General features: G+C 37.7%; 1 protein-coding gene across 9 annotated transcripts in view; it reads right to left on the bottom strand.

The window, feature by feature from the left end:
• Positions 1-13,280, bottom strand: part of MYO6 (myosin VI) — a 177,170-nt gene that overhangs the window by 42,401 nt on the left and 121,489 nt on the right. For all 9 annotated transcript variants that reach the window (XM_048845884.2, XM_048845886.2, XM_048845888.2 and 6 more), the window contains exons 19-24: positions 10,383-10,421; positions 7,071-7,164; positions 3,258-3,388; positions 3,046-3,123; positions 1,915-2,044; positions 1,208-1,298 (exon numbers count right to left, since the gene is read on the bottom strand). In XM_048845884.2, the coding sequence (XP_048701841.2) occupies positions 1,208-1,298; positions 1,915-2,044; positions 3,046-3,123; positions 3,258-3,388; positions 7,071-7,164; positions 10,383-10,421 (563 nt within the window). The remainder of the gene's footprint in view (positions 1-1,207; positions 1,299-1,914; positions 2,045-3,045; positions 3,124-3,257; positions 3,389-7,070; positions 7,165-10,382; positions 10,422-13,280) is intronic.

The following is a 13,280-nucleotide window of genomic DNA, read 5'->3' as shown; positions in this document are numbered from 1 at the left end:
ACCTTCATCAATGATTTAGACAATGTCATAGAGAGTACACTTCTAAAGTCTGTGGACGATACCAAGCCGGGAGGGGTTGCAAGCGCTTTGGAGGATAGGATTAAAATTCAAAATGATCTGGACAAACTGGAGAAATGTCTGAAGTAAACAGGATGAAATTCAATATGGACAAATGCAAAGTACTCCATTTAGGAAGGAACAATCAGTTACACACATGCAAAATGGGAAATGACTGCCTAGGAAGGAGTACCGCAGAAAAGGATCTGAGGGTCATAGTGGATCACAAGCTAAATATGAGTCAACAGTGTAACACTGTTGCAAAAAAAGCAAACATTATGTTGGGATGTACTAACAGGAATGTTGCAAGCAAGACACAAGAACTAATTCTTCCATTCTACTCTGCGCTTATTTGGCCTCAACTGGAGTATCATGTCCAGTTCTGGGCGCCACATTTCAGGAAAAATGTGGACAAACTGGAGAAAGTCCAGAAAAGAGCAACAAAAATAATTAAAGATCTAGAAAAGGTGACCTATGAAGTAAAATTGAAAAAATTGGGTTTGTTTAATTTGGAAAAGAGAAGACAGAGGGGACATAACAGTTTTCAAGTACATAAAAGGTTGTTACAAGGAGGAGGGAGAAAAATTATTCTTCTTAACCTCTGATGATAGGACAAGAAGCAAGGGGCTTAAATTTCAGCAAAGGAGGTTTAAGTTGGACATTAGGAAAAACTTCCTAACTGTCAGCATGGTTAAGCACTGGAATAAATTGCCTAGGGAAGTTGTGGTGTGGAATCTCCATCGCTGGAAATTTTTAAGAGCAGGTTAGACAAATACCTGTCAGGGATGGTCTAGAATAGATAATACTTAGTCCTGCCATGATTGCAGGGGACTGGACTACATGATTTCTTGAGGTCCCTTCCAGTCCTATGATTCTATATTACTGGTCCTTATTTGAGAGAGAAAAGGTCTATAAATGGATCAATCAGAATACTGCATAATATTTCTATTAATTTTCTAATAAGTGTTACTCATCCATTCAATATGAATAAGCATGAATGCAAAAGCTAAAGCTAAATCCACACTCTAAAAATGTTGCTAGTATAAGTTATTGTTTGACACCCCCACCTTAAGACTATTCAGTTAGGCATAAAAAATATCTACATTTAGAAAAATAGTTTTTGAACCTTATAAAACCCCTCCCTTCTTACCGTGGTTTGTGCTTTCTCTTGCAAAGCCACATACGAATAGTCTTTTGTATTTTAATGCAGGCACTAGCTCGGTATTTTATTTTGTTTTTCACTGCAAGCACACAAAATAAGTTCAATGAGTCCGAATGGTTTTATAATTCTAAATAGTTCAAGGGAATGCCTACAGTCCCTACAAATACATGTTTGATAAGTCCACAAGGGTATTTATTTTTAAAAAGTGATGTCCCAGGATGATAAATATATGACAAGTCTTCAACTCTCATCTATGACTAGATGCTATTTCAGATTTAGCTGATCTGTGAATTAGGTAAAAACTTATTTGCTCTAAGACACAAAGCCCACCAAACAAATGACTATTTCCTTAGATGTAATTGTTTTAAGGTAGCAGGCCTTCTGCCCTATTATTCCAAAAAAGTAGGGTCATTAAGTTGTGTAAATTTCTAGATTCTAAATATCCTGGAATAGATTCACGGGTGATACTTAGGTCCCAATTTTTTCATGCATTTGCATGTGTAAATAACATGAAGCACTGAGAAGTCCCAATGACTCCAAAGGGATTATCCACGTGCCTGAAGTTAAGCAAGTAGGTATTTGCAGGCTGGGGGCCTTAATTAATACTGTTCAAATTACGAAGCAATGATCCAGTTGCTGTGCTATTCTCTGTTAGCATATTTTGATTTACTAAAAAGCAATATTAAATTACATACATTTAATCACCGAGAGAGAACACCACTGAACTTTTTTCCAACGACTGCAGATAAGCCAGTGATTGACTCGTTTAACCAGCTCTGCTAGATGATCTGGATCAGACTTCATTATCTGATCAAACTCTGCAAACTAAATACATAACCAGTTTTACTTAACAAAAATAATAGAAAATAGACAGTCAACATTATAACCTAACAGAGCATTGAGGACAAAGGTAAAAGATCAGTACAGTAAACAGAACCTTGTAACCATGGAAACCTCAGTTCAACTTCCAATTAATTCAAACCCGTGAAAAGGTAACTTTGCTTTTACATTTTAATAACAGGTTTCAGAGGAACAGCCGTGTTAGTCTGTATTCGCAAAAAGAAAAGGAGTACTTGTGGCACCTTAGAGACTAACCAATTTATTTGAGCATGAGCTTTCGTGAGCTACAGTCTCTAAGGTGCCACAAGTACTCCTTTTCTTTTTACATTTTAATAGGTTCTGTTGATAACAGAAATGACTACTTCCAAGCCAGGCATTTTCTGACAGTTGCTGAGTGCTCAATGCTTTTGAAAATCCAGACACATATTTAGGTGCCAAAATAAAGATTTATGGCATGGAAAATCCTAGCCATAAATCTTTATTTTGGCACCTAAATATGTGTCTGGATTTTCAAAAGAGACTAGTAATTTTGGGTACCCCACTTACTTAGCACCCACTCTGTAAATCATGCCCCTTAAGGTATGTTAAGTTGGGTACCCCCCAAAGAGAGAAGCCCCCAAAGCCATTTTTGAAAACCTTGACATATCAGCATAACTTAAGGGCATCCATTTTTGAAAATCTTCAGCTTTTGGATAATTATGTTAATAAGTAAGACAATTACATCTCTGTACTGATGTCTCAGTCCTAGACATAAAAGCTTTTACTGCTTCTCCTTCCTTTGCCCCAGCAACAGCAATGCTCATATTCAGAGAAAGACGATTTGAATATGGATATGTTTTAATGGGAAGCCTTTGTTTCTCTGCTATAACTTTTTTTATTTTAAGCATGCAATATATTTTCGCTCTAAAGCAATACTTTTCGGGAAGTTTACACAACCTTCAATACTCTATGTTCAAAAACTGCAATTGAAAAGAGATACTATTTACCTTGCCAGGTCTAAAAAACACTTTTGTTAATCCAAATTTGTAGTCATTTTCATTTAAACCCAAGGCTTTAAATAGTGCCTATAACAAGAAAAAAATATCAGTTTGATTCATATTTCACAAAAAAGGCACAAAATAAACCAAAATAAATATTTTCTATCCGAGATGAAGAGAAAAAATATGGACAATTCATTTGGCACTCAGGTGATTGTTACCTTGCAGAAAAGTCTAGGGTCCAGTCGAGCTAGTTTTGCAGGCATATACTTTTTGTACATATTGTATAGCTCATGAAATGATGCTCGTGATGGGAAGCCACCTTGCATCAAGTCCAAAACAGACACCATACCTATATTCACAGAAATACACACAAAAATATATATGTCATTAAAATGTAAATAAAGCAGTCGTTTCATAATAATGAACAATTAATGGCTTACGTCATTTGGATGTGCTCAAATGCTTGGCCTAAGTCCCCAATGTAGTACATAGTTCTGCATGGACTGGCCCCAGCACTCACCATTTCCTGGTCAAATGGCCATTTATAAGAATTTATTCCTGAACGTCTGAGACAGTCTATGATAATAGTCTGCGTCCTTGCCAGATAGGTGGCAACTAATCGACTTCAGTGGGTTACTCTGTTAAATCTTTTTTGGCAGATCCACTATTTTGCTGTTCCTTCCCTAAAGCAGGGTCCCAATAATTTCTGAACAGACAAAGACTATTAATGTGTACGATGGCACACCAATGATGTCAGCATGAGAGGCAATGAGAGTACAAAGGGCAGATGACTGGCATTAGCACCCTGTTTACATGTAATGCTGGGGTGTGCCTTAGCTGGTGAGATGCGTTTTGTATATCTTTGATACAGCAAAAGTGGCAGTGTGGAATGAGTCTATTATAGATATCCATAAATACTGCCATCACCTCCAGAGGTACAATTTATTGCTACCCAAATCAGTAAAAGGCTGGAGATTCTTCAACCAGTAATTAAAACAGACATTGCAATGCCAGAGTACATAAGTCAAGGCTAAATTCATGCCATGAGCCGGAGTTCAAAAGAGTTTCAAAATCACCCCAGATCTCAAAATTAGTGGGAGAACTGCAAAGATATCAATGTCTTGATGCATTGAAATGGCTCCAAAGTTGCATGGTAAGAGTGTCACAGCACAGATACAGGAAATTCATGCCAGGCCTTCTACAATCTCTTTCATGCAACGATCTCAAAAATCTTAACAAACAACACAATCTCCATGGCAGTTAAATATTAACATATTATACCAATTTGCAGAATGAATAAACTAGGAAAATTGGGTTATATTTTGGACGCAAGAGCCATCCTTGACCCACTCCCCCCAATTCCAAATCTCATTATATCCTGCAGCTAAGTAACATACAACCAGCCATGTTTCTATGCTAATTTTGACAAATTCCCAGCAACAGATGTTGAGTATCTCATTTTTAATTTTATTTGTGATTGTTTTTACTAACTCTTTTTGCCACCTTTCCTCATTGCATATTTGTTCTTGGTGAAGTTTGTACTATTGTCATTCGCCTTTTGATTTACTTCCATTAATACCTTTTTTTTTTTAAAAAAAATCATATTATAAGTAGCTCTTTTCTAGCTTAAACTTTACTTCCCCCCCCCCAGTTTAATGTTTATGTATACTTGTTATTTTACTGAAACAAACAGATTAATACGTATACACAAATGTGCTTATAGAAGCTTATGGTGAAAAATCAAAAGTTTAGTCTATTGATTTGTTTAGTCTCACAAATATTGCCAAGTGCTATTAGCTGCTGATAACGGCGTTAATGGAATCCTAATTAAAGCAACATTGTTAAGCATTTGTGTGTTTATGATGTGCTAATTTTTACTTAAAAATAACTTGGCATGACAAATATAAGTCTGCTTGCCAAGACACCAGATGCTAAGCCATTCTGTTGAAAAAACTAAGCTCAAACTACTGAACCCACAAAAGAAACAATGAAACAAACACCTGGACGGAAAAGTGTATAAAGGACTTATGGGAAATGATGCAATTTAATGTTATTGACTTATTTATATTGTGCCACCATGATTTTCTGCGAGTAAGTTCATTCTAGTAACCCAGTTAACTGTTTGTATCAAGCATAATAGTGCAAGAACAAGGCTGCATAAGTCTGTAAACAATACCATAAAACTTGAAAGGACCTTTTATTTCCAGATTCATGGCCATGCAGCATCATTCAAAAAACTAGATCGGATTGCTTGTACTCATTCTGCATTTGTGTTATGGGGCAGGATTCAGATGGGCCTACTTTCAATGGATCAGCCTGGGTACACTGCAGAGGTCTCAGCGGAACTGATAAGCTACATGGCTGAAGTCACTGAAACTGATGGTACAGGGTGATTTCGGTGTCCATGTAGATGACAATTCTTCTGCTCATAGACGACAATCATGGCGTGCCCAAGAGATTTCTGGCAAACCCACAGTGTGGGACATATTCAAGAGCTGATATTTGGGTTGAGATTGGACCTCAAGGAGGTAGAGATTACTCCCATGTTACAGACAAACCATTTACCTTCTGCTTAAGGGCAGAGTCTGTTTTGATGGTGTACCCTCAGATGGCAATGGAACCAGAGAGCTCTCAGGGAGAATACTATTTAGCCAACAGAAAATTCAGCTGATAATTGAATGGAACTTCAAATGAACTTCAGTACTTGTCCATAGATACCGTGGCCCCTAAAGAAGTTTCTCTGCAACTTCACTAGCACAGGTCATTCTTATTTACAGATTACCTGTAATAGCTGAAGTGATATGAAAGACTGTTAAAGTGCAAATGGCAGAAATCTTGTGCCAAAACACATCTCTTGCCATCTTCAAATTAAGACTAGATGGCTTTTGGAAGATATGCTTTAGTCAAACACAAATGATTGGGGTCTATACTGTGGTAGCTGAGTGAAATTTAAGGCCCTCTGATATTCAAGAAGTCAGACTAGATTATCTGACAGTCCCATCTGGCCTTAAACTGTGAATCTATGACACAAACACACAATGGAATGGTCTTGTTAGATCCTTCTCTGCTTCTGGATGTTCAGATATGAGTTGTTAATAAGAGTGCTTTTTTCCCACATATATGTTTAGCAAGAAAAGCACACCTTTCCCTTCAGATGCATATCATTCCATGGATGCCATTCATACGTTTGACACTTCAAGTTTAAAACACTACAATGAGTGCAAAATGGGGGATACATCTACGAATCAATCAGAAAACTGAAGACGGTGCAGAATGTGGCTGCTTGTTTACTGAGAAGCATTTCATGCCAAGAACACAACACCATAATCTATCTGTCTGTCTATTTGTTTCCAGACAGAGAACAGGGTGGTGGTACTAACATATGAATCCCTTCAGTGGTTTGGGACTTGGCTTTCTGAGGTACTGCCTCTTGTTCTATGCAACACCCCTGCAGTTCAGCAGATGCGCTCAAATTGGAACACCATCAGTTTAAACATGAAAAGAGTGCTGACCAGGTGTTTTTTGTAATGAGTCTTCAACTCTGAAACTCATGTCCCCTGCTCAGTCCATCTTTTGGGACACACTACAAAGTTCATTATTTGTATTTTCAGGTGTTTGGGGGAGGAAGAGCGTAGAGGATTAAAGAGAGTGATCAGATGTGGGGGTTGCTAGATTCTTTCTTATCTGAGCAAGTATTACATGGGCAGTCTTATACTACACACTGTGAATTTGAATTTGTATTGTATATTTTAATGTTGTGGAGTGCATAATGCTTGCCAGCTTTTCATTTAACACTGAAAAAGTCTAAAATACGATGGCTGCACTGTCTTACTTAAAAATAATTATCTGATTACTGAGAATCAAAATTAATTAATACTCATTAGATACAAATCATTTAATTGTATCTAGACACCATTAAATTAAGAACAGAAATATTTATCCAATCAAGGAAACATTGTTTCAACGATAGACATTCCAACTTTGTGTGAATCTGTAACGCACAAAATTTAAAAAAAAGAGGAATACATTACCTGAACACTGGAGCTGAGAAAGAATCTGTCCCCCTTCAAAATTGTGACTTGTCATCTTTAAATTAGGTTTGATGCAGCGAATAAAGCTTGAACCCTATTGTCAGGACAGCAAGATAGCAGAATCTACATAAATTTAAACCTTCTGAAATAAGTGATCATTTAAGAATTACATAACAAAGGAACAGTAATAGATTTCTAAAGAGAGAAACTGACTTTTTATGCTTCTCAGTCTTTTCATATCCATTTTGCACTCAACATATCTTGACGCAATTGATCTCAAAGTTCAAACTGTCAATAGAACCTCACCTTCTTTTCATTCAACAATTTTTTTCTTCCCATCAATAACTGAATCCAATTATTATTGCATCAGTCTAGCTGTACTCTATCTCCACTACTATAATCATCTTGCTTGAAAAAGACAAGCAACTAATACCATCTCTTTACGCTTTCATCCAACCATCTCTCTCTCCATTTTTTTCATCCCTCAAAACAGTTCCTTCTTTAACCACTCATTCCTTGCTCACCAGCCCAAGTATATCAGTGTCTTCCCTGACATTTAAAAAAAAATCCCATTCATGTTGTATGTTAGAATAAAATTGGGATTAATATGACCTGTGACTATCCTCACTGTGACTACCCTGACCTGTGACTGCTTTGACTGTACCTTGTATCTCTCTCTCTCCCCCTCTCCTTTTGGGACCAAATCTCAGGTCTAGCCAAGCTGTAAAACTGTGCTCAGCACAGGTCCTGGGGGTCAGGGGAGGAAAGGAAAGGGTTGGGCAAAGGTAGCTGTATGTCATCTTTATGCCCCCAATCCTGGTAACTCTAAGACCACTGGAGTGAAGTAGCACCCTGGCCATGCCCCCTTCTCCCGAACAAGCCCTTGAACTCCAACTGCTGAAAGAGGGCTGATGAACACTTAGCTACATTGGTTCTAAGATTTCCCTAGGAAAGAAGAATTTTCACCTGGTCATTCATGCCAGCTTTGAGTCTGGGGCAGGGCAAAACATATTTGAAGACTAGGATCCAGCTCTTTGGGGTACAGACTATCTTTTGTTATGTCTGAGAAGTGCTAACCATATTTTTGGTTACTATCCTAATATAAACAAGAAGAATTTTAGTATTCCTACCAAAAAGTGTCTGAAGACATTTGCTAAAGTAATACTGAAATAGGGAGAGGCCCCACACCATTCTGAGCTTAAAAAGCAGAGATGATATAAATGGACTAGAATTTTATGGTTCTCTATGATCTAACTTGTTTTTTAAGAAATTAGATCAAAGCATAAAGTTTAACGATTACTATCCTAGTTAAATAAGCAGGATAATTTACTACATCTAAATTTTTTTAAAAGAAGTTGCATTGGCTAAAATAATGTTTTTCTACCTCTATTTATAGAGTTCTTGATTCCCTAAAGTTCAACTATAACTCAGTTTGATTACTTCCTCTGACCATAATGTTAGAGAAATTGTAAATATATAAATTCACAAGTATGATAACTCTGACTCAGTGAAAAGTGAGATAACACACCACTAACTCTGCAATCTATTTCCTGAGCTAAACTCTCTCCGTACTAATGGGTAATCTTCCAGCAAGTAAAGCAGAATTTGTTATCCAGATTAAAGATGTGTGAAATGTAGGTTGGATTCTCTTCGTTATGTATAGAAACTGTAATTTCTATGCCCTAAGCACTGAAGAAAGACACAAAGAATGCAAAAGGAAGAGAGAAATTTAAAAAAATCGCACAGGATAAGACAAACATAGGAGAGAGATTTAAGTGTGGAACGGGAAGCTGCTAGTTCATACTTATCATAGAGCACAGGAGTACAGTCAGCTGTAATATCCTCTCATGAAGTGAGCTGTTTAATGACAAGGAGGCGGTTGATCTGATAGGGAATACTTCTAGACCTACAAAAATACTAGGAAGATGTATCCTGCACATAAGAGGTATCTAAGAAACAGAGTACACATTCATGGAGGGCTTGCAAGAGTAGACCATTTGCTTCTCTGTAAAACCACATCAAAGACAGAAAAGGTATAGTGGCTTTTTAGCCAAATTCTTCAAAGATGACTGCCTGAACTAGATACTGAGGGATCAAGCAATGAGTTGTGGAGCCGATGCAATCAGGAAGTTAAAATCAGACAAATGGCTGTGCAACTCCAGAAGCCCTGAGGAAGTAGCAAAGGGCTGTGAAACATGGTTAGTCATGTTTGTCTTTCACTAATGAACTAAAGCTCTTTAAAAATTGATTAATTTGGCTCAAGAGCTTCTTCGAAGATTTTTAATGCAGCAAACCTTTCTAACACTGAAACATATTAGCCATTTGGTAGTTACAAGCAGCATCTTTTACTGAAACCCATGCCTAGTATTCTCTGAGGGTCTGCATAAAAATAAATTAAAACAGAATTTACAATAAATGGGAAATATGCTCATCTAAATCCTGGATCTGAAATGTAAAGATGTAATGCAAACTCCTCCATCTACCAGCAGCACTGACCGGCTATGGAGGGAGGGTTACCACTAGGCAGAATTTTAAGGGGTGTAGGTGAGAGAAGCAGAAACAAATCACAGTAGAGGATTAGAGAGAAAGTGAATGAAGTTAATGTGAACTAATTTTAATATTGGGAGTAGGGATGGAGGTGGGGGTATGAGGTTTTTTTCCTGCTACCAATTCAATTACATGAATGTATTAGATTAAATGCCCCCCCCCCGGAAAAAAGAGATATAAAACTTCATTCCTAGATTTTCTAGATTCCCTTCTCACACTTGAAAATGTGAACGTGTAGTGAAAAGGGGATGGAAAAATAAAGTGCCACTCTACAACAAATAAAAAATAAAATTATCAGAGTTAAGAGTTTTCCTGGAACTTGTTCAAAACCCTGGCTGTTCATGAGTTAAACTACAGATATACAGTGAATCAAAATCTGGTCACAAAAATAAATCAAACACAGGATGGCAGATTACCCATGAGTGAGAAGCAAGTAGACTAGAGGAAAGGGAAATGATCGGGAAAGGAATTGGAGACTTGATAAAACTAAGTAATATTAATGCACTTTATCTGAACTGGTAGAATTTCCATGCTACAATACAAAGCAACTTTCCTTTCAGTAACTTTAATATTTAGTCTATGAATTTAATAATATTCAGCACCCATGTAGCAATACACTTAAAATTATCCTGTTTTGCAACTGGATGACATTTTTGAAGTGACTATTTATTATTATAAAAACATTAAATTTAAGCCAAAACTCTTGGTTAAAGTGAGCGGAGCGATAAAGGAAAATACAGAATTTGCATCTATATTTATACTTACAGTACTACGAAGCTTTTCAAGGAGCAAATTTAATTGAGTCTGTCAAAAAAAAATGAAACAATTCAATACTTCATATTAGAGAACCATAAAGTGTCTGTCTTACTATGACGGTTATAAATTAGAGTGACACAACACTATTGCATGCATCAGTTATTGTTAGGTGTGTGCGTGTGTGCATGTATAGTAGCTCATTCAGTTTTGATAAACCACACATGAACAAATCTTAGACAACTTCATGCAAGAGGACTTGAGTCACACCAAGGAAACTGCTTATGTTGAATACTCTTGTGTTGAATGGTATAATAATTGCATGTGTATATCTCTTTATTGTCTGAAAATTAGCAATTAGATATTTAAAGTACATACACCAGTAGGAAAATAAATAAGGAAAATGTTGTATACATAGTAGAGTTAATGAGGTGATTGGACAGCAGTGATATGAATAATATAAATCAAACTTAAAATCTATGAAAAGCTACAAATAGTAAGGAGTAATGTGCATCAGCATGTCAAACACTACATGGATAAGGACATTCTCAACACAGTTTGCACGTCAAGACATTTAACACTGCTTTTCTTTTCTTTTTTTAAATTCTCTTTACAAGAGATGCTGTGCTCACCATTACTCAAGGCTACCTACAATTCGGATTTAACATTTTAATGGATTAATGTGTCATATATTTGGCCAGCTAAAATCCTCAGAATTACTTTACACTGAACTGTTCTTTTAATATGACAATCAACAGATAAGTCTTCATTTTATTTGGGAGTGGGGGGGAATCCTATATTTATCCTAGATGGAATTTAAACAAACAGAGAAATTAATTAACGCCCTGATTCTGAAACTGACTGTGTGTATCAAAGGATGAGAGCCTTAGGCCTCAACTACAGATGCAGGCATCTGAGTAGCACATTACAACTTCTATGTATTAGCATTTGGTTAGGACTTACATATGCAGGGAACCAGCTCAAGAGACATGGTTAAATTTTTGCCACAAGAGTAGCCTGATCTTTCAAAGACTAGTGTAATGCTTGACTTGCTGATGCTTACAGTACTGATTGTGGAATGTGACATTACACAAAATTCTGATACCAAGTGGTCAGGCACAGTTCTGCCCTTACTACTGTACTGTGTACCATAAAACAGGATTGTTTTCAAGATTCTTATTTTAGACTAGCTGGTCTATTATTCTCAGGGAGCCTAGTGTGCAGGGATCTGTGTAGGGGGTCTACCAAATACATTGCTGCTGCTCCAGCTAAAGCTACCAGCATCTCTCCTGCAGAGAAAGAAGGGGCCTATTGGTTTTTCTTGCAGATGAAGCTGGTGGACTCTAGCACATACAGCTGGGATGAATAAAGGAGTGTCATAAGAGGCTGGGTAGGCCCGGCCCAATTAACCTGCTACTCAGTTTTCACTGATGCTACATATTTTTCTTATCTAATTTTAACAAATTATTTACATTTACTTAAATTTATTTTAAAAAAAAAGGAGTACTAGTGGCACCTTTGAGACTAACCAATTTATTTGAGCATAAGCTTTCGTGAGCTACAGCTCACTTCATCAGAAGCATTCAGTGGAAAATACGGTGAGGAGATTTATATACACACAGAACATGAAAAAATGGGTGTTATCATACACACTGCAAGGAGAGTGATCACTTAAGATGATCTATTACCAGCAGGAGAGCGGGGGTGGGGGGAGGAAGAAAACCTTTTGTAGTGATAATCAAGGTGGGCCATTTCCAGCAGTTAACAGGAACGTCTGAGGAACAGTGCGTGGTGGGGGTGAGGGGAAATAAACATGGGGAAATAGTTTTACTTTGTGTAATGACGCATCCACTCCCAGTCTCTATTCAAGCCTAAGTTAATTGTATCCAGTTTGCAAATTAATTCCAATTCAGCAGTCTCTCGTTGGAGTCTGTTTTTGAAGTCTTTTTGTTGTAATATTGCGACCTTTAGGTCTGTAATCGAGTGACCAGAGAGATTGAAGTGTTCTCCGACTGGTTTATGAATGTTATAATTCTTGATGTCTGATTTGTGTCCATTTATTCTTTTACATAGAAACTGTCCAGTTTGACCAATGTACATGGCAGAGGGGCATTGCTGGCACATGATGGCATATATCACATTCGTAGATGTGCAGGTGAACGAGCCTCTGATAGCGTGGCTGATGTGATTAGGCCCTATGATGGTGTCCCCTGAATAGATATGTGGGCACAGTTGGCAACGGGCTTAGTTGCAAGGATAGGTTCCTGGGTTAGTGGTTCCGTTGTGTGGGGTGTGGTTGCTGGTGAGTATTTGCTTCAGGTTGCGGGGCTGTCTGTAGGCAAGGACTGGCCAGTCTCCCAAGATTTGTGAGAGTGATGGGTCGTCCTTCAAGATAGGTTGTAGATCCTTGATGATGCGTTGGAGAGGTTTTAGTTGGGGGCTGAAGGTGATGGCTAATGGCATTCTGTTATTTTCTTGGTTGGGCCTGTCCTGTAGTAATTGATTTCTGGGTACTCTGCTGGCTCTGTCAATTTGTTTCTTCACTTCAGCAGGTGGGTATTGTAGTTGTAAGAATGCTTGATAGAGATCTTGTAGGTGTTTGTCTCTGTCTGAGGGGTTGGAGCAAATGCGGTTGTATCGTAGAGCTTGGCTGTAGATGATGGATTGTGTGGTGTGGTCTGAGTGAAAGCTGAAGGCATGTAGGTAGGAATAGAGGTCACTAGGTTTCCGGTATAGGGTGGTGTTTATGTGACCATCACTTATTAGCACCGTAGTGTCCAGGAAGTGGATCTCTTGTGTGGACTGGTCCAGGCTGAGGTTGATGGTGGGATGGAAATTGTTGAAATCATGGTGGAATTCCTCAAGGGCTTCTTTTCCATTGGTCCAGATGATGAAGATGTCATCCATGTA

This window comes from Caretta caretta, chromosome 3 (genome assembly GCF_965140235.1).
Source record: "Caretta caretta isolate rCarCar2 chromosome 3, rCarCar1.hap1, whole genome shotgun sequence".
Lineage (NCBI taxonomy): Eukaryota > Metazoa > Chordata > Testudines > Cheloniidae > Caretta > Caretta caretta.
The sequence above is the reverse complement of the archived record's forward strand: the minus strand, read 5'-3'. Positions and strand labels throughout refer to the sequence as shown.